The sequence below is a fragment of the Thalassophryne amazonica genome, chromosome 17 (genome assembly GCF_902500255.1).
Source record: "Thalassophryne amazonica chromosome 17, fThaAma1.1, whole genome shotgun sequence".
Classification (NCBI taxonomy): domain Eukaryota; kingdom Metazoa; phylum Chordata; class Actinopteri; order Batrachoidiformes; family Batrachoididae; genus Thalassophryne; species Thalassophryne amazonica.
In genome coordinates, this window is record NC_047119.1 from 34985081 (window position 1) to 35007262 (window position 22182).

At 39.8% G+C, this 22182-nt stretch overlaps 2 protein-coding genes across 4 annotated transcripts in view; one reads left to right on the forward strand and one right to left on the reverse strand.

Moving 5' to 3' along the window:
* Nucleotides 1–22182, forward strand: part of si:dkey-106l3.7 — a 25137-nt gene continuing 2955 nt past the window's right edge. Inside the window, exons 1-7 of one of the 3 annotated variants that reach the window (XM_034192871.1) lie at nt 1–964; nt 12160–12321; nt 13777–13951; nt 14055–14131; nt 14896–14940; nt 16534–16628; nt 18522–18589. In XM_034192871.1, coding sequence (XP_034048762.1) covers nt 374–964; nt 12160–12321; nt 13777–13951; nt 14055–14131; nt 14896–14940; nt 16534–16628; nt 18522–18589 — 1213 coding nt within the window. In that variant the 5' untranslated portion in view covers nt 1–373. Of the gene's footprint in view, nt 965–12159; nt 12322–13776; nt 13952–14054; nt 14132–14895; nt 14941–16533; nt 16629–16838; nt 17295–18521; nt 18590–22182 lie in introns of those variants that run through there. The other 2 variants (XM_034192872.1, XM_034192873.1) reach the window with 2 other exon arrangements.
* Nucleotides 19163–22182, reverse strand: part of rnf208 (ring finger protein 208) — a 14773-nt gene continuing 11753 nt past the window's right edge. The window contains exon 3 of the mRNA XM_034192874.1: nt 19163–21263. Within this exon, the coding sequence (XP_034048765.1) occupies nt 19503–20291 (789 nt within the window). The 5' untranslated portion in view covers nt 20292–21263 and the 3' untranslated portion in view covers nt 19163–19502. The remainder of the gene's footprint in view (nt 21264–22182) is intronic.

Below are 22182 nucleotides of genomic sequence, written 5' to 3' on the forward strand. Positions count from 1 at the left end.
TTCAGCTGACATGCCTTCCCTCAGGGTGGTGCAGAATGTCGGTCAGTGAAGTGATATTTCTGTGAAAAACTTTTCAAAAGCAGCTCTTGGATTTGTACGGCGTGCAAATCAAGAGTCACTCCGGGGTGAAGGAGGGCGTCCGAGTCACAACTTGTTCTTGTTTCACCTGGATTTATGACAGGTGTGACGACAAATCAAACATTTACTCAAACGCTGCTGTGTTCTCTTGCCCGTGTTCGACAGGAATGAGCAGGTACCGACCTGCAGCGTTGATGAGGAGGCGTAGCCAAGGGCTAGAGGCATGTTTTTCAATCACCACCTCTGCAGATAGTGGTGAGGTTCTGGCTCCTTCTTCTCGCTCACCTTTAGAGAGATGAATCTCTACAAGAGCTTTGGAAACCTCCTGGAGACGTGGGTGACAGAAGAAGATGCGTGCTGCGAATCGGAGTGGACTGAGATTAAAAACCAAGAATCTCCTCTTGCTTCTTCCTATGCCGGGGCACATATGTGCTCGGAATCGGTGGATTCTGGAGTGGAGACGGCCAGTTCTGACACGTCTCCTGCTACATGCTACCCCGAGTTGACAGACGGTGCAGATATGGATGCAGTAGCGCCAGACGGAAATGGTGACAAACTCACCTTCGACTCCCCATCAGAGTCTCCCGTCTTCTACGTACCGTCTTCGCCCTTGCGGGTGGAATCCCACCTTAAACTGGAACAAGCGCTTCGGAGGATTGACCCCAAACATTCAAGGTGCAACTCCCAGGCAGATGACAGGGAATGGTCTCGCTCATCACTGCCACCCAAACGGTACTCGTCAGTCTTAGTGAAAGGTCAGAACTCGGGAGGTCTTCGGGAGAGTAGGGCGATCACAGAGTTAGTGCCAATCAGGCACATGTCCACGAGGAACAAGCGACCTCTGCCCTCAAATTATGATGTGGAGCCAGTTCACACAACATTAAAGGTGAGGTTTGTTAAATCAGACACAAAAAATACCATGTGTGCTTTGCTGAGCACACATGATATTGCATGAGTTTCATGTATTGTCGTGCGCGACCCTAAAGACAAGAGTGCAAGAAACTCCACCATTTCTCCACCAGCGGGAATGTTGTGCTTCATAGAAACACAAAGTAGCTTTCCTTTTGAACTGGGAAAGCAAGGAATTTATCAGGCGCAGAGCTCTTTCATGGTTGCAACTCGTCAACTCTGTCTGCGGTGAGACCAGAGGTGTCAAGTAATGAAGTACAAATACTTCGTTACTGTACTTAAGTACACTTTTTAGGTATCTATACTTTACTCCATTACTTATTTTTCTGCCTACTTCTGACTTCTACTTATTACATTTTCACACAAGTATCTGTACTTTCTATTCCTTACATTTTTTAAACAAACAGCCTCGTTACTCTTGGCTTCAGTTTAATGTTTTTATATATATATATATATATATATATATATATATATATATATATATATATATATATATATATATATATATATATATATATATTTCACGTCATGCGCCTGTAATCAACTTTTCTGCAGCACGGCTTTGCTTTGAACCGTGAACCAATCGAAACAGTGGTTCGCAGATTGAAGCAATGCTTCGACCTATCGCTTCGTTTATTCTTTCGCTTAATTTTCCCCCGCTAAAACCCTAAAGAGCATACTTCTGTGAGTATTATTTACCTTTTCTATGTTAAACCGACCTGTTATGGTCTTCTGAAACAGTTGATAGATGTATTTTATAACTGAAAAACGGGAGCGACGCTAACGCGTTAGCATGTCTATGGCATTTTCAATGTTAAAACTTAGCATTAAGTAATTGCAGCTCTCATCACGTTCGGGTGCATTTGTTTTCAAATTGTAATATTTCTTAAATTTATTTTTGTTTATATATTAATAATCTAATGATTATTATATACAATTTTAGAGAAAGAGGCAAAAAGAACCTGAATAGAAACACAACAGAAAATATAAAAGCAATGAACATACATAAATAAATGTTTCCTGTGAACACCTACTTGTAGTGACTCTTACACCTCCATTTCATCCCTGTCTTAATGACAGTTTGTTTCGGTCAAACCATATTTTCAATTTGTTAATTTCTTCAGTGATTTCGCCAGAACTATCTGCCAAACTAGAAAACTGCTGCATCCTAGTAAGAGCAGAATACTACGGGAATGAATTTGAATAAGGAAAGTTGTGTTTTTTTCCCCCCTTCACTAAATGGATGCTGCACTCACTGCAGTTTATTGTCTGGAATAGCCCCAGATTGCATTTCAGAGCTTCTAGAATTGAAACATTTTCATGTAGGTGGTGTTGGGGGGTAATTTTGGGTTTTGGGTCTTGGGCCACATGTAGAATGAATCAGTTTTTAAATTAAGCTTTCAATTCATATAGTGGCATCTACCTTTTTTTTTTTAAAGGTTACTTTATACTTTTATACTTTAAGTAGGTTTTGGAGCACATACTTTTTCACTTTTACTTGAGTAAAGAGGTCAAGTTGATACTTCAACTTTTACCAGAGTGTTTTTAAACTGCAGTATCTGTACTTCTACTTAAGTAACAAATGTGTGTACTTTTGACACCACTGGGTGAGACTACTCATAAACCAGTTTGCCCGGGTTCGTCGACTCCCACAGTCACAAGAACAATGAAGTCACATGCGTGGGGAAGAGATGGAGGTGAAGATCCCTTTGACATCTCACAAATTTAACTTAACTTTTTGACCAGCACTAAATAGTCAGAACAGATGGCCCTATGATGTAGGTGCTGAAATTCTAACTCCCAGGTGTGCACTTCAGTCTGCTTGTTACCGCTGTCAATGAAGTTGGGCGGAGGTTATGTTTTCACCCCGTTTGTTTGTTTGTCTGCTTGTTTGTGAACAGCCTGAAACCCACAATTTCTCATATATTATTATGACGTTTTTAATGATGATTCATATCCTGATAGTCAAGAACGGATTCAGTTTTCTAGGTCATTGGTCAAAGGCCAAAGTCAGGAAAATTGGAAAAATCCCTGTCTTGAACAAATTTTCAAAAACTCATAACTCTGTCAAAAAAGATCAAATTTCTTTCAATATTTGAGAGCCTTATATGCAGCTGGTCTGCTCTGTGTCAGCCTGATCCCGTCAGATCTCAGAAGCTAAGCAGGGCAGGATCTGGTTAGTACTTGGATGGGAGACCTCTTTGGAACACCAGCGGCTGTGTGTGTTTCTCCAGGTGAAACTGGAGTTGCGTCAGTAAGGGCATCCAGCGTAAAACTTGTGCCAATTACCAATGCGGATCTGGCTGTGGCGACCCCGAACAAAATCGGGAGCAGCCGAATGAACAATAACATTTGAGAGCCTTATATATGATGTTATCCTTTATCGACTGACAAAGTCTGATCTGAATCTGATCCAGATTACAGCTTTTGTGGCCATTTACATTTAACCCATTTAACGCCATTTCATGTATATTTTACATTATATCTTAATGAAACTTGCCCCAATCACTCTCATATTTGAAGGTGAGGTGCAGAGTGGCACTCACTATCACCTGACAAAGTTTGATTAGGATCTGATCCAGAATGTTGATTTTTGAATTTGAATATTGAATTTAATTTTGAATTTAATATTGAAAAGCCCATTTCGTGTACATTTTGCATTATATCTCAACCAAAAGTGCCTCACTCACTCTCATTTTTCTGTTATGGATTTACCTACACCACCAAAATTGGATGGAGGTTTCAATTTTATGCCTGTTTGTTTTCCCGTTATCAGTCAGAAACCAAGTGCAAAAAGCAGTGATAAAATGTAGATAGCAGAGGTAACCAATGTTCTGTGAAAATTATCTGAAAATAAAATCAGAAATCGAAAAAGCTGAAAAAACAAAACCTGACAACACCACAATAAACCACTTATAACAGGACTTTGACCTTTAATTTTTTTTCCCAAAGTAAAATTTTGGGGAATTGGAAACTACTGTTGGCGGAGGTTTGCCCTCTGTGTGCTCGGTGCTCTAGTTATGTCCGTGCCTTTGGACAAGACACTTCATCTGTATTGTCCCAGTACACCCAGCTGTAAGTGGGTACTGTTATTGGCTGGGGGGGGAACTATACAAATGATGAACTGGTGCTCCATTCAGGGGGAGAACCTACAGTAACAGGGATAAGCACCGGTCCGATGGGCCTCATCAGCTGCATTCGCCCTGTTGAGATATCCCACAATCCCATTCGCACCAGAGAGGCACTGCAATCAAAACAACATGGAGAATGCCCATGACAACAATGAACATTATACTACCAAAACGTACATTTCTATGCCTTTCATAACATAACACAAGAGACTGCTGCATGAGACCCTGAAAACTTGCAAAAACAAATATTCCAAATATTCCATGTCTGCTACGTTTAAACTGCATGGAACTTTATAAACACAAACTTAATTTCAGACATCTTATATATATTATATATTATATATATTACTCTGGAACAAAGCACAAACACCACAACATGAACAGGAAACAATCGTGGCTCACAATTCCCATTGTAAATAACAGTGAAATCACTTGAGATTCTCATGTGTTTACATAATACAAACACAATAATGACTAAAAAAAACTACATAATATATTCACGAGAGTTTTAGGCATAATACACAAAGATTTACCTTGTGATGATGATGCCATTGTCAGCAAGCAGCTGTTAAATTGCAGCATTGTCTGGGCGTCTCAATGCACTTCTCAATGTGAGATTTTACGAGATTTGAAACCTCAGTAGAGCGAACAGGACTTATCATATAGATACAGATACAGATTCTTTGTTGTCATTGTAACCAGCACAGTGAAATGTAAGGTTCAAGCCTTTCATTGCAGATATAAACCTGAGTAAAGCACATGCAGACTTGAAAGGTCTGGAGAAGAAAAAAAAACAAACAGAAAATCTAGCCGAATGAAAGAGGTATGTCCAGAGCGCAAATTAAAAAAAAAAAAACTATAAGAACGTAATAGCAAAAAAGAGATTGCATATTTTTAAAAAACAGAAAAGTATGTACAAAACTGTGGATATTTCAGTGGCAGTGGACATTGCACAGAAACAAATATTGCTCTCAAGTGTGGCATGTGACCTGGTTATTTGGTTCCAGTGGCATTCAAAGCTCTAACAGCAATTGGGTAGAAACTGTTTTTCAGTCTATTTGTACTTACTTTAATGGTCCTGTACCGTCTGCCTGATGGCAGTAGCTCAAACAGAGAGTGTCCAGGGTTGGATGAGTCCTTTAGGATGGTGTTGGCTCTCCTGAGATAGTAAGAGCTGTGAAGGTCCCCCAGTGTGGGTAGAGAGCACCCAGTGATCTTCTCTGGCATTTTGGTAACCCTCTGGAGCTCTTTCCTGTTTGCCCCAGTACAGGTGGCAAACCACGTACAGAGACAGTATGTGAGGATGCTCTCCATGGTAGAGCAGTAAATCCACAAGCAATCTCTGGTTTATGTTTTTTTTTCCTGAGGATTCTCAGAAGTGGGGGTTATGAATGACATGATGTGACTTCTAACCAGTTTTTCAAAACACTTCATCACCACTGGTGTGAGCGCAACAGGCCGGTAGTCATTGAGGTTGGCTACCAGCATCCGCATGTCTCCGGCATATACGTACTGTCGTGGTCAGAATTAGTGGCACCCCTATATTTTATGTACACCTTTTAAAATATGGTCAGAAGTAAATGCAAAATGCAAGTAATTTTGTTTAATCAAAAATATTCTTAAAAATGTCCAAAGACAAAATGCTTTCATAAAGTGAAACAAACAAATCCTGACATAAAATATATGTTGGAAACAATTATTGCCCCCCCCCCCCCCCCCCCCCTTGATGAATTTAAAGTAAATCATCACTTTTACAGCAAGTTTTCTTTACACAAGTCAGGGGATGGATACATCAACATTTCCAAGTCACTGAATATGTCTTGGAGGTCATTTACACCAATCTTTAAGGCCCGGTCACACGGCACTTAACGCATGGCAACGAAGCCCAAAAGAAACAAGAAATCTGAACTTTCATTGACTTTCGTTGGCTGGCCAAGAAGAATTTGTTGGCCTCCTCCGCCAGCGCAGTCCGTGATCCTTGTTGCCGTGGCACTGCTGAGTGCCAATACGATCCTTGATGGCTGTGTATTTGTTTGCAGTGTGGGGGGGGCTTTGCAGGAGTGCGATCAGCCTCGTTGCCTTGGTGCTGAGGGCCGACACGATGTAATAACATTTTGTGTTGTGTGCTGTGATCTCTCAGAGTGAACTGCACCTTGGTTTGTGCAAACCAGGCGGCAGCTTACAGAAGCGTGAGTTTGAGCATCAAGTGTGAAAAAGGTTTCAGCAGCATCAGACATTCGCATGTGAACAGCTTTGATTGGTGATAAAAACACCAGGGTTTTGAAAAAAAAAGGCAGAAAGAGAGAGACGGCGCTATCTCCCCCCCCGTCTTGCTCTCAATGCTGAAACGAGATGGGAAGTTTTAAGTTTTCTTGTGATTTTAAATGGCAATATTTTCTACTTTTTGTGGGGGACACAGAAGGACTTTGAACTTTGCAATCTCATGTTCCCAGCCCTGACAAGGAAGCAGTGTGTCCCGCTGTACTTCTGGAAACCTGAGTGCTGTTTGCTTTACCGTTTTGAGAACGGAGCGCATTTCTACAATGCAAAAAAAAAAAACGAAAGCAGGAGTGCAGCAAGGGCTACACACAACAGAACGCATACATTAAAAGCAAATATATGCAGCTGCAAGCAAAGTGCTTCAGGTTTTTTTTTTTTAATTGGAGCAAGACGGAGCACGTAGTACATCGTCAGAGTCTGAACCAGACAGTGAGGATTCTGATGATGAGGAGATGATCTCTCTTTTGTTCTCGACGAGCAACCAGAGCAAGTGGATCCACCAACGTGTGCACAGATCTCCACAGTGGGTTGGATCACGTGCTTCTGTTTGCAGCTTCTCCAGGACTCAGGCGCTCCATCCCAGTGCCGAGTCCTGGGACGCAGAGCAGGATGCAGACAGACACTGCTCCAGCAGTGGCTCCAGGCACGTTTTGTTTAAAGCATCGAGATCAGTTTCATTTTGTTCCTCTTTCATTCCTTTTGTGCTCTTGATTCGCAGGCTATTCAGTGATGGGAAAAGTCAAAAGCTCATTTGTCCATGTTTTCTCAATGATTTGTGACTTTTTTACTTTTTTCCTTCGTTCAGGAATCGTCATATGCCGTGTGACCGGACTATTAAGAAATACAAATAGTGTGGTATTGTGTGATCAATGTGTCTGGAGGAGGCTGTTCTCAAAAATGGAGTGACTGTGCAAGAAGAATGTGAATGAGCAAAGCCACCAAGTCACCCAGGACAACTGTGAAGAAGTTATGGGCATCTGTGGCTGTGATTGTCGCAACTGTGCACAGTATAACTTTTAAATGTCGCATCACCAGTTATCCAGCTTCATGATGGACGGCACAGAGAAGGATTTTCTTAAAAAGATGTGAAATTTCACCTGCAGTTTGCCAAAAGGTACATGGGAGATGCAAGCCTAGATTTGATCTGTTCTGTGGTATGAAAATGCTTCTCTGCTCCACATCACTGTTAGGCTGTGAGTGGTGGTGCAACAGACCAAAGTTGCTCTGTGCACAATTTGTCCAACCACAGCCACAGAAGCCTATCACTTCTTCAGAGTTGTTTTGGGTGTCTTGGTGGCTTTCCTCACTAGTCTCCTTACACAGTCATTCAGTTTTTGAGAGGTGCCTCCTCCAGACAGATTTACCAGACAGTACTGTTTGAATTTCTTGAAGTAAATTACATCCAAGACAAAATCAGTGACTTGAAAATGTTCATGTATCCGTCCCCTGAAATGTCTAAAGAAAAAGCACTGTAAAAGTGATGATTTACTATAAATTCATCAAAGGGTGCTGATAAATGTTTCCAGCATACATTTCATGTCAGGATTTTTTTTTTTTCACTTTATGAAAGCGTTTTGTTTTGTTTTGTTTTGTTGTTGCCAAATAAATTCAGACATTTTTAAGAGTATTTTTGATTAAACAAAATTAATCTGTTTGCATTTACTTCTGACCATATTTTAAAAGGTGTACATAAAATATAGGGGTGCCAGTAATTATGTCCATGACTGTAAGTTGTTTTTGTTGTTGTTGTTTTGCTAGTTTGGGTGGTCCTGTGATTTTACTTCGGTGCAAATTACATACCAAAATAAATACATAAAATCACACATTTTCTATTAATAATAGTATGATTATTTATACAGCACTTTCCCAGCTATTCAAGCACTACACAAAATAAACTCTGTGACACGGTGGATTAGTGGTTAGCACTGCTGCCTCAAAGCACAAATGTCACATAGGATCGATTCCCAACCTATGGCCTTTCTGTGTGGGGTTTGCATGTTCTCCCCGTGTTTGTGTGGGTTCCCTCCGGGTGCTCTGGCTTCCTCCAACATCCAAAGGTTAGGTGGATTGGTGACTCTTCATTGTGTATGTGTTTGTGTGTGTGTGTGTGTGTGTGTGTGTGTGTGTGTGTGTGTGTGTGTGTGTGTGTGTGTGTGTGTGTGTGTGTGTGTGTGTGTGTGTGTGTGGCTCCCTTGACTGGAGTGAGCGAGTATAGAAAATGAATAAATGTTAAAAATAAGAAGAAATACGGCAATAACACTTCACAAAATTCCCAAATTAAATTGTTGACAGGGCAAAAAAAGGTACGACTTTTACTCCAGAAAATACAGTACTGTGACAGTGCCTGCATTAGTCCTTGCACATATTGAAATGTTTGCAAAGCAGGTATCACGGCACTTTAAGCTGTTGAAAGACATTTGTCATTCAAGTTACTGGGTGTGTGTGTGTGTGCATATCTTCCTTTGTATCAGTTCTGAGGGTTTGACGAATGAATCACTGCACGCTGAACGCCAAGTGGATGTAATTACTCTTTTTTGTAATTGTACCTTTGCTGATGAGTTGAACTTTCTATTGACATTGTCTTAACAGAAAGGTATGCAAAAATAATCTATCAGACAAGGTGAAGGAGCACATTTCATTCACTTCAAGCTGAAGTTCAGAAAGTGCTGCAATTATTTTAGCAGTTACAGTAAAGGAGATGACATACGGTAAAAACTTACCTAATGGAATGCAAATCAGGGACTTCATGACTGCACATTTATTCCAGCAAGAACAAATTTAATGTATAAACACAGAGACTTTTGGCCTGGAAGCATATAAATACTTTACATATAAGTATATATATGTAAATAAAGTTTAAAAAAAATCATCACGCTTCCATTTCTTTATGAAAACTATTTAAAGTGAGCACTTTATTGTTATGATTTTGTCTAATATTAATAATGTGTTATACATACTTATTTTATTTTAATTTATTTAGACATAAGGGGAATTACTTCTACAGGGATAGAATAGAAGAAAAGTAGAACAACAAATCTGACAGCAAAAAAAAAAATTCCCCTAATGCCCATTATGGCAAACACTTAAAAACAACAACAAAAAACACTGCCTCATTCTGATTTCTATTCTATTCTATTCTACATGAATGAATGAATGAAGGTGAATGTCACCTTTGAAGCATCTCTACGTCTCAATGTGAAGGCCCATAAATAGGGCAGCGCAGTCTCGTTTGAACCCCTATGTGATGTTGCGGGATTTGACTACATCTGGGGATAGCCAGCATGAACACGGCAGAGAATGTGGGAGTTCCAGCACAAACCATTCAACCCAGCTCATAAACTTAAAGCATACTTGCTGTCACCTAGCAGACCTGTTGGTTTAAGATGTGCCAGTTTAAAATGGTTTCTGCCGAAACCCCCATCCTCCAAACGGTTTGTGCTGACACTCCCACACTCCGCCTGACGATTAGTCTCGTCCCCAGGGCCGGCCCAAGCCTTTATGGGGCCTTAAGCAGAATTTCATTTGGGGGCCCCCCTACCATCACCTCAGAACCAGATGCCTCATTATTCCATAGGCTACACTGTTGTGTGTGTAATGTACCCACAATCATTAGCATTATTTGTAATTATCTTACATCAAACAGGTGTCATTCTTGTTTTTAAGCTTAAAGGGGTAGCAAACTCATAAATATGTTTTAATTAACTTCTACATACAGAGTGATGTATAAGTATGGCTCATTAATTTAACTATTTGAAAGTAACATCAGCAGGCAGGAGACTGCATTTATAGTAAACACGTTAAATAGTTTAATTTCTTTCAGATGTGCAATGGTGTGCAAAATGTTCAATATCCAAATACAAAATAGAATCAAATGACATTCACATTATCTTACAGAAAAATAAAGTTGTAATCAAAATTAAATATTTAAATAATAAATACAATACTTAAATAATCTCCAGAATGAACACAGAAATCCACAACATAACAGCAATGTTTGTGCACAAACATTGCACTGGGGGCTATTGCTTTAACTTTGGCCTGCAAACCATTGAGAGCTGAGCTACTTTTCCCCACCTTTTGCACCACATTAATCTGAGGAGTTGATCTGCCCTGCTGTTTAAGTTTTTCTTCGTAAGGAAGACTATCAAATGGCTTCACCAAAATCCGGTCCACAACATTCAAACTGTCTGCCATTATGTGTGTGTTATCTGTGCATTATGTGCTTTGTGACGGTGGAGGAGCTCAGCAGCACCTGCTGATCGGTAGGGACAGAAACTGCAATAGAAGTCAGAAAGAGTGATAGAAGTCAGTCTCCAAACACAAGCAGCTACAAAAAAAAAAAAACACTATAAATAGAAGCTTGATTTGTCGCTAGTCGCTTTTAACAAAGAAAATGCCGCCAAGAGGATTAGGAAAGTCTCTGGTTCAACTTAGAACAGAATGAAAATGCTCCCACGGATGTTTAAGCCGAGGCCAGCCCACTGCCCCATAGACCCCCACACACGCTGAGCATCCGATGGGCGGGACAAAGCCCAGCATGTACACACAACAGTATATATTTGATCACTTATTTTTTGACATTTTAGGGGAAGCTGAGCTTCCCTTGCAGTCGCCTCTGACTTCCGAACGGATCATTTCGCAAATAATGACGACAAAAATTGTAATATTGGACATACAAACCTACCTTTGTCTTGCTGTTTTTTCTCGTCTTCCAACTTCTTCTTTTTTCTTTTCTCCGCTCCAGAGGGATAATTTCTTTTCTGAGACATGACTTGTGCTCACTTCATTCCTCACGATTAGTCATCGACCACCTGACCCAAGCGGTGCATCTAAATTTGTCCAACAGTGGCAGCAGCCAACAGGAGGCATCAATTAACCTAGTATTGGTATTTTGTCAAAATGAATTTATTTTTTTTTCGGGTGTAATACAATTTTGTTTAAATTATTCAATATTATTTTAATTTCATGTATATATTTACTTTTTTATCACAACGTCTTGGTGCTCTCGGGGCCCCCTGGTGGCATGGAGGCCCTAAGCGACCGCGTAGTTGGCGTATGCCTTGGGCCGGCTCTGCTCGTCCCACAAACAGCGTTAATTCACAGGAAAACAGCATAGTGTTTTGTTTTCGGCAAGGGAAGACGAGGCAAATGGGAGACATTGCGCCGGTAAGTATTAGCCTACACAGCTAACCAGATTAGCTGCATTCTCTCACCTGCAAAACCGCCTTGACACTTTTGAGCTCCGGGTCATAAACAAACTGCAACACATGTCCACTTTCCACCGTATTGTCACTTTTTCTTTGCATTTTCACTTTGGTGGCTTGTAATTTGTCCAAAAACTCAGAGAAAAAGCCATGTTTCTATCCTCGGAAGCAGAGAATTTACATCATATGCGCCATATTTTACCCCTTTAGCGCCTGCCCTGAAATGAGACTGTGCTGCCCAATTAGCAGTTTCCAGCCAACTGTATGCATTATCATCTACAGTTAGAACTGTATGGCCTTTCAAATTTCACAAAACTGACAAAATTTAGTTTCTGCTGAAAACCAAGTATTATAATGTCAGATTATTTTTGAAATGTCCTGCAAAATTACAGCTCATTTTAATGAAGAGAACATATTTACCTGGAGGGAATTCCATAACGAATATTTTATTTTCCTTTTTAATACCTTCTTCAGGAGAAAGTTAAACCTGACTAAACCTGAATGGTCACTAAAGTTCTCCCTGTACGTTTCTTCTGTTTACTTAATGGTGTGTGCAGGATCCTGATCAAGGGGAGAAGAAAGAACTGAGTCCTGGTCTCAGCTACTTGGAGCAGGTATGCCAAATGTTGGAAAACGTCGCCAAGCAGCAGATGCGTAGTCGTGCGTTATCGATAGAGATGAACAACCTGAGGCAGCACCGGCCTATGCAGGTGAATCAGGTGAAAGCATTCATACATGACAGTGTCACAAGGTCACATAAGTATACCTTATACAGATACATCGGGGCATGATACAGGGTGTGATACATAAACAGACATGTAATAAGATATTTATCACACATTACAACAAAAATAAATAACAAGAACCATATAATCATCGTCAACGGCATTTAATAACAACTCATTTGCTCACTACACCAACAACGTTCATTCAACACTTGTGCTGATAATAAATAGCATAACACATTAGGTCTGATCTATATAATCACAAAATAGTTAAAGAATAATCATACACATGAATTATGTAGAACAAATAACGCAGGTAAATCATGTAGATATATAAATTATGGAATGTTCTTATGTCTCTCTATAAAGTCATGAGTGTCCTCTTCACTAACTTCTTGATGTCTCACAACTTCAGTATGAGACTCAAGTTGTAGAATTCTCCCAGCTAGGGAGGCTAAAACTCTCTTACCTTGATCAGGCGTCTTGGTTGAATGAAATGATCTGGATCCCGTATCAGGATCCTGCACTTGTCACCAGGGTAACACAAAATGGGGGTGTTTATGAGTAGTCACGGTTTTAGAGTATCCCAGAATCCTTTGCGCGCTGGGGAGAAAGGCTTGATAATGGCTCAGCTTAATGCTAACTTTAACACTGAAAATGCCATAGACATGCTAACGCGTTAGCATCAGTCCCATTTTTAAGTTATAAAATACATCTATCAAACTGTTTTAGAAGACCATAACAGGTCTGTTTAACATAAAAAAGGTAAATATTACTCACAGACATATGCTCTTTAAATTAAGATAAAGCGAAATAAAACAAAGAACCAACAAAGCAGCAGATTGAATATCGAGCACTGCGCTGCAGAAATGGTTGATTATACAGACCGGCTGCAGGGTCTGTAATCAATGTAGAGAAATTATTATTTTCCTGACAAACACCCCCCAAAACAACAGCCACTCTGAAGGACCGATAAGGGAATCGTTAAGCAAAAAGGCTATTGATGTTGATGGATCGAATAATTTCTTAAGGATACCCGAAAAGAACCGATTCCCGACACGCAACCCTAACAGCGAAACACTTTTTTTTTTATAAAACTCACATTAAAGACTCACGATTATCTTAGTTAAACACCTAAATACATATTTTGGTTGAGCTCACCTCCATAGCGATGCAATGTTACAAACAAGTTGCTGCAAATGCTTGTTTACACTGACACCGAAATCTCGGCCTCCCCAGCGAGAATGTGATTACGCTCGGGATCTGACACCGTAAATGCGTCTATATAGGGCAGATTTTTGCTGTAATATGTGATAATTGAGGAAGCTGTGACAGTGTTACTAAATAACACCTGACAGACTAGTGATGACAAGTTACCCACTTGCAGCCGGGCCTTTAGATGAATTATGGTTTAACACCATTCTCTTCTTTACCATTTGATTCTCTTAGCAACCAAATGATTGCCAACATGACCGCAATGCTGCAGAAGATTACCTGTTTTCTTGTGAAGAACTTTCAGAAAATGTAGATGAGGTGGATATTACCAGTGGAACACAGCAAGAAAATAATTATATTAATCACAAGTTTCTGCAGCGATCATTATCAGAGACCACACTGCACTCAAGTGAGTCATCCTCAATTTGTATGCTTTGTTTAGATATTTAAGATAAGGTAAAATAGAAATGTCTAGGCTGTTTGAAGGAAAAGTGTTTGTGTGTTTGCTGCAGGGATGTTGAAAGCAGACAACAGGGGGCACTGTGTCAGTGCATATGACCTGACAGAAGAGGAAGATCAGAAAAAGCAGGTAAAATACCTTCAACTATACATAATGAAGGCTTTTAAAATATCAGTTATAGAATATTTCTAATTACAGCATTTGCAATATGTCCGTTGAAATGGGAGGGGCTGCTTGAAGTTTGGTGCCGCAGCCGCTGTGTTGACAGGATGGGGCTATGAAAAGTTACAACTGCATTATCAAACCAATAAATATAATTAATACACAGTCAAATACATAGTTTATATGCAAGCAAGCTTAACGGGCTCGTTTGTAAGGCAGCTACAGTACATGCTAATCATCTCTGCTATCAGTTAATTAAACTATTACATAAATGAAGTGTATTTGTGTTCCCTAGTATTGTTTTGCACAATATTCCAAATTATAACACTATGTTTTTAAGAACGGTTTAAATTTCGGTAGGGTGGTATTTCATAAAGTTAGGTAACATGGAATAGCTAGCTAGTGATAGCCACAAACAGAAGCTAGCATGGAGCTTACTGTTTAGTGTTTCAAATATTTTTAAAAGCTAAACGTTTTATGGATGTGCAGTTCCTTTATTCAGTGTATTGAAAGAATTTTATGAAACAGTATCATCTAGTTTTACAAGTGTTTTGAAGATAAACATTTTCAACAATTTCAAAATGGTGAGAATTTTAAAAAGCAATTATTTAAAGTATTATTTGTTTTTGAACAAAATGTAATTTTTTTAGATAAGCCACAAAAATGTTGATTGAAGTGTAATGAAGTAAACGTTTATTTAGTCAAAATTTTTTTCGTAATTCTATTAACAGAATGGGGCAGAAGCAAAGATGGTGTCACAGAAGAAAACTTTCAAGGTGCGTAATTGAGGGTGTTATTTGTGCATTGCACTTATCAAACAATTTTGCCGCTTTTGTTTCTAAAAGATTTTATGATGTTCAGTTTGATGGCTGTTATTTAAAGAAATTGGCACAGGTAAACATTCAGTCAGTTTGACTTTTCTTATTTAATTGAACTAGCACATGGGTTAACGTTATTAGCATTATGCTGATACAAACTTTCAGCGATCAGTTATTAAAGGCGAACTTGGACACGTTTCAACCTGGTCGCTATATTTTGTCTTTTGGGGTTTATCTATTCAGTTGGGGAACAAAACAATGAATTTAATTAATGCAGTATTTGAATGCAAACACGAGCTACATAGTGGAAGGGTTTTCTTTCACCAAAATATTAAATCTAGGCTTGCATCTCAGATGTACCTTCTGGGAAACTGTAGATGAACTTTCAGGTCTTCTTTTTAAGAAAACCCTCCTCTATACCACTTCATCGTGAAACTGTATAACTGGGGATACAAAATGCAAAACATGCACTATGCACAATTTCTCCAATCACAGCCACAGAAGCCTGTAATGTTTTCTGGGTTGTCTGGGTGTCTTGGTGGCTTTCCTCACTCTTCTCCTTTTGCACAGTCACTCAGTTTCTGAGAACTGTCTACTCCACACAGATTTAACATAGAGTGCCATATTGTTTGTATTTCTTCATAACTGATGTAAATAAAGTTCAAGACATATTCAGTGGCTTGGAAATGTTCATGTATCCATCCCCTGACTTGTCTGAAGAAAACTGGCAATTAAACTCATTATTAATTTATATCAAGATGTAGAGATTTACTTTCAGTTTGAGTCTAAGAGAGATAATTTTGAAATTTTATATTGAGATGCCTGATTTACTTTTTGTATTTGAAATACCAAGGGGCTGAATACTTTTGCAAGGCACTGTATAAACAAACAAACCACCAGATACACCAACAGAGTCTTGTCAAATGACATCAACAAGGCTAATAATCCATAACAATTAAATATTTAGCTGCTTTTAATAACAGTTTATGCTTCAGTAGGACAGACGTTTGTACATCTAAACCATGGCTAGCAAATATAGAAGAAGAGGAAGGAGAAGAAGACATAAATTTATAGGCCCTGAGGCCCACTGGCACTGGTGTGTATCCCCGGATTCAGTAGGCTTTGCTTATGACTTTCCCTGCGTTATGTCATTTACCTTCTCACTTCTCAAACTGAGGCACAGACAGGAAAATAATCGTAAGAAATGTAATTCCCTTGAGGGAAGCTGACGACACGGGATGTGGCGTTGATGTCGGAAACGCGAACACTCATGCATACAAGGATGAGCACATGCAACATTTGAGAATAAATAATGATTCATAATGAGATTAGCACAGGGCCACCTGCTCTGGACTACCAACTGATAGACCGGTGGTTCGATTCCATGTATTTCTGCTTCAGGCTACTTGTATCCTTGGACAAGACACTGCGTCTGCTCTGGCCTAATGGGACTTATTTACTCACTCATAATGAGAATGGTGGGAAATCAGCTGTGTGTATTTTCTGTACTAATCACTTATATTTCATCAAATTGTCACTGTGTCTACTCAGGAGCCCACAAAGGTGCAGAAAAATAAACCTAACAGGACCTGGAAAATAAAAATCCCTTCGAGAAGAGAAGTGTACACTGTGGCAGACAATGCGAGGTGAGTGAAGCGTGACATTCTGAGGAAGCGTACACTATGCTCTGACGCGGTCACACTGACGCAGTGGTCCTAAGCTAACATAGGCAGAGAGTTCATTTTCAGTCTCTGTTCCTCACAAAGCACACACATTAGGCATCACTTCTCTTTTTATATTTGCCGATGGTCATGTCTCGTCTTTGTCTGACAAATCCTTGTGTTTGACCTGTGAAGCCAACAGAGTAATTCGCTGGAGAAAAGCACAGCACGGCGACGGCTGAGCCAACTCTTCAAGAGGCAAAAGAAAATCCAACCTGCATGAGTGCACTGCGAGATGCACATATCTATGGGAAGCTTTACAGGATGCATAGCATACTGCCATGTTTATTTATTTTGCACTGTGTCGTTGTTTTTATTATTTATGCTGTCATTTTCTACGCAAAAAATTGGTAGCGAATTGATGTAAAGAAAATAATTTTATGTTGTAATTTCACTCTTATGATAAAAAAATTTGATGTTATGTTTATTTAATCTAGTTATGTCAACCAATTCCTTAAGACTTGATTGTTTAAATGTGAAAAGCTCATTTTAACAAATTTTGTGGGACCGGTTGACACAATTAGATTAACTACACTTGATTGCAGGAATGGCATTTTTAAAATGTGTAGTTTGATTAAAAAAATGCACTTTATGTTACACTAGAATTATCAAATATTGTAATTCTGTCTTCTCTTTATAATTCCTACTGTGTTAATAGTAATGAAAAACTGTGCTGACTCTGTGTCAAGATGCTCCATATCCATCAAATGCTGTTGTTTGTTCGCAAAATAAGATAAAGATTGGTTACACATCCTCAACTTCAAGCCACCTTCATGGAGCGTTTATCCTCAAGATTCATTTTAATGGCTTTGATAATTTCCTTAATACCAAATTTGTCTCAATTGTCTGAGTTGGTACAAGACCTACTGTGTCCAAGTCTTTTGTAAACTAAAGGCTGTGAAAATCAAACCGTGACACTTAAAGGGGCCATACTTTACACTTTTTTAGAACGCTAATATAGGTCAGCATATGTCTTTAAAACAGGTATTAAAGCTCGCTGTCAAAAATACACGATGAACACTGATGATGCAAAGTTTAAAAGAAAAGTATCAAACACAGTACACACTTATGGCACCATCAACATGACACAACCACACTATTTAAATACATTTGCATATTCAGATGGAGTCAAGTCTTCACGACAAAATTACTGTACATATATGGGTGATTCTTAGACTACGGGCACTTATTATGTCCTTTGATCATATTGTATGAAAAACAGAAAAAAGGGGAAATTTCACACTTTTATAGTTATCTTTACAATGAAAGTGTGTTAAGAAATTTGTTCTAGTAGTCTATGATGACTTTTTCACCTTTTTTCAGCATCATTATATGCAAATATTGCCGTTTTGTGCTTGTCCCACACCCAGACTTTTGATCTTCAATGATAAAAATGAATGGTAAAGAAACGTTTTTTTCTAATGTTTTAAAATATCTCTGAATAAAATATCGGTAAAATAATCAAAACATAATTGGGGTATTCAATGTCATACAACTGTTGTGATTTTTTTAAACAAAATGTAGTTGTCCCACACTATTGCCGTAATTTCCACCACAACACTGTAATGTCCCTAAACAGTTTGTATGAAAGATTGTTTGGGTAGTTTCTATGGAGATAAACAGTGACATCAGAGCACATGTATATAGCGCCAAATCACAACAAACAGTTGCCCCAAGGCGCTTTATATTGTAAGGCAATGGTGTGGTGGAAATTACATTTACAAGGCCAATAGTGCCCGTAGTTAAAGAATCACCCATATACCCTCTTAAAATAGTCCACCAGTGTTGATGTTCTTTTCTGTGTACTTCTGCTTTAAGGTTTTGTCTTGCTCCAACTTTGACTACACTGCCCGCAAGATTATCGGTGATATTGCTCCATTTCACTGGTATGTGTACGTTTTCAGAAAACAGACTCAAATATGGATGAAATGTAAGCAGAGTATTGTCGGAAGACCCCACCTGTATCCATAAATGTCAATTGTGGCAAAAATTTTGCTTAAAGCAATGGAGAGTCTATGAAAACAGTTGTAGAATTTGTGGGACTTGACATGAAACCACAGCTGTATTTAGCTATATAAAGGTATATAAATCCTGATGTTGTGCAGTTTAAAAATGAATCAAATTGTCTCAATCAGGATTCTTTTTTACTCTGACTTATTGTCACTGTAATTTAACAGTATAAACATTACAAGGAAACTGGTGCAGGAACTATACAGTCCAGATATCTAGGGGTCTCCAGTTTATAATTTGGTTTGTTCTGCTCAGTATGAAATTGTAAGTTACTGATGGTGATTTTAATGTTGAATTGATTTTTAATGCTCCCTTGTTCAATCTGAAATGTGTCTTTATTGTAGAGGAGGTAGGTTTGTCACTGTCAGCAAAGGAAATGTAATATTCTGCAGTTCTATTCTTTCTACTGTGTAACAGGTGTAACAAATACCCCATACTGGCACACAGAGGTCATTTAGTCATTTATTTGATCTTTATTCACCTAGGTTGGGGGACAGTCCTCCCATGGCATTCCCATGTAAAGAGACGTCAATGACAAACACATCCAACCAAACGAGAGAGGGTGAATAGGATTTCAGTCCATACATAAAATACATTTATTTATTATTTACTGAACTGCTGCCATCCATTAGTCCCACACAGCATCCATCTGTGCTATTAAATATATAGAGATAAGATCTGTGAGAAGATTTATTTACTGTATGTGAGAGAAGGGATTGGCAGGATGGTGAGAGATTAGATGAAAATAGTCGGGCCGTGTTGAATCATGCCTGCAGTTTCCCACCTCGTCTACATGATGCCACAAGAGGACAAGGGGTTGGCGATCTGGCAGGTGCAGGCTGACTGGCAGTATTGGCGCACAGTCTGGTAGCAGCTGCGGTCGGCATCCCCGCCCCACTGCACGGGCCCGTTGGGGTCAGACGGCAAACGGCTCAGGATGCTGGTATTGATGGCCAGAGCAGCCAGGCCATAGTCGGTGAACAGCACTGTTTCACGTCGGCATGTCGGGCATGAGATGAACTTATACTTGGGACAGGACTCATAGAGGATCTGCAGGCACTCCTCACACACAGAGTGCAGGCAGGACAGGATACGTGGGCGCTTACCGGTGAAATTGTAGGTGTGTCCGCAGGTTGGGCAATCCAGTGGCTCGCAAGGCATCACAGGCCCAGAAGATGAGGAGGAGGAAGTGGAGGAAGAAGTGGAGGAGGATCGAAGCACATACTGATTAACTATAACATCTTCCATCTTGTAGTGGAACTGGTGGTAGCATATTTCATTGGCACTAGTTTTGCGCTGGGCCAGGAAGCTCTGCTCCCTGTGAGTCACAGGCGCTGGAGGAGACACCATAGGCCGGGGTGGAACAATGCCAGTCCCCGGCATTTCCAGGGTTAAATCACTGCAGGCCTGATTGACAATGATTTCACCCTCACCTCCACCATCCCAAGCCACTCTGGGAGGCGGAGCATAGCGTGGCTGTGTGACCGGTACAGGACACTCTCTGGGGAACTTCTCCGACTGGATGATCTTGACGGTGTCCATAGGGATGGTAACGGTCTGACGCCTAAGGCAGGACATTCGTGCTTTTTGGGCGTGAAAGACAGATAGACTGAGGTTCTAATTAGGGCTGGACACCCCTGCCTGGTTTAGAAAATGTGGACAAGGTTTGTCTCTGAAGTCAGCCATTCGAGGGAACATGAGGCCGGATGATTCCGTTCATGATTCCCTCAGAGGTGCCACCTGGCCGGGTGCTGCTGTTAGCCTGAGTCTTTGTGAGGCGAAGACAGATAGAGCTCAGCCAGAGCACCAGAATCTGAAGCTGTTACTATCTGTTAATCTTACACTCTGTCAGCTGATATGTACAGATGATATAACAGTCCAGTTTATAAAATCTGAACAGTGTTAATCACTTAAAGGCCTTTTTTTTTTTCAAATCTGGTAACTCACATATGCCGATGATTCTGTGCTGTCTGTAATGAATATTTGCAGTTGCTTGTAAACAAGGACATTTAGTATTTTAGCACAAAGATATGTTCTTACTCAGCGATAAATAATCTCATATACACACACTGATGCTCACTTAAATATAAATATATATACATACAGTACAAGTTGGTGGTGAGGTTGTGATCAGGTAGTTCAGCAAAGTTCGAGCGTTCTGTGGCCTGTCAAGGGAAACTTAAGTCAGAGGTTAACATTCAGTTTTTTTGGCAGCAGGTGTTTTAAACACATTCTTGAGTGTTTGTAAAAAAAATAACCTCTGATCTCTCCTTGCTCTTGACCCAGTGTGATCTTTTGACCCTGTATGACCCTCTTGGGGCTTGCTGATAAGAAGAACGACAAGGTCCTTTTTTGGGAGGTGTTCTTTATAAGAAAGCTGGAGTGATTCCTTCACTCCAGGGTGTCTGAATTCCTCAGAAATGGGAGTGAAGGAGGTTTGAACTTTCAGACAGTCCTCCCAGTTGATAACAGGCTGAAGGATGCCTCCGTGTCCGTCTTCTGTTTACAGACTTTTAACTGCTGACCCCAAGATTCCTTTGGTCCATGAACCTGTGAAATGAGAAAAATACAACTGCTTTGAGCTGCTGTGATATGCAAAATGTTGAAGACATGTTAGGAAAGTACATTTTTGTCACAGTTTTGTAAAGGAAATACTTACATCTATGATTGCAAATTGACATTAAAGCTACAGTGTGTAGGATTTAGTGTCATCTAGTGGTGAGGCTGCAGAGGCATGATGGCATCACTAGTCATGATTTTATTTCCCATCATGCTTTCACTTATTTTGCAAAAGGGATTCATGCTCCCTTGCTTCTGTTGCAATAAGCAATATGCGCTCACCGGCCACTTCATTAGGTACACCTGTTCAATTGCTTGTTAACACAAATAACTAATCAGCCAATTACATGGCAGTAGCTCAATGCATTTAGGCATCGAGACGTGGTGAAGATGACTTGCTGAAGTTCAAACTGAGCATCAGAATGGGGAAGAAAGGGGATTTAATTGACTTTGAACGTGGCACGGAGTTTGGCTCCAGATGGGTTGGTCTGAGTATTTCAGGAACTGCTGATCTACTGGGATTTTCACACACAACCATTTCTAGGGTTTACAGAGAATTGTACAAAAAAGAGAAGATATCCAGTAAACGGCAATTGTGTGGACAAAAATGCCTTGTTGATATCAGAGGTCAAAGGAGAATGGGCAGACTGGTTGAATGGGTGACTGCATGATGCCATCATGTCAATATGGACCAACATCTCTGAGGAATGTTTCCAAACATCTTGTTGAAAGTATGACACAAAGAATAGAAGGCAAAAGGGGCACCAACCCAGTACTAGCAAAGTGTACCTAATAAAGTGGCCAGTAAGTGTATTGATAGTTCATTTCAAAACACTTACTGGCCACTGGAGGGCCAACTCCCAACTAGATATAAAGGCCTCATTGTAAGTTTATGAAAACAGATTGATTT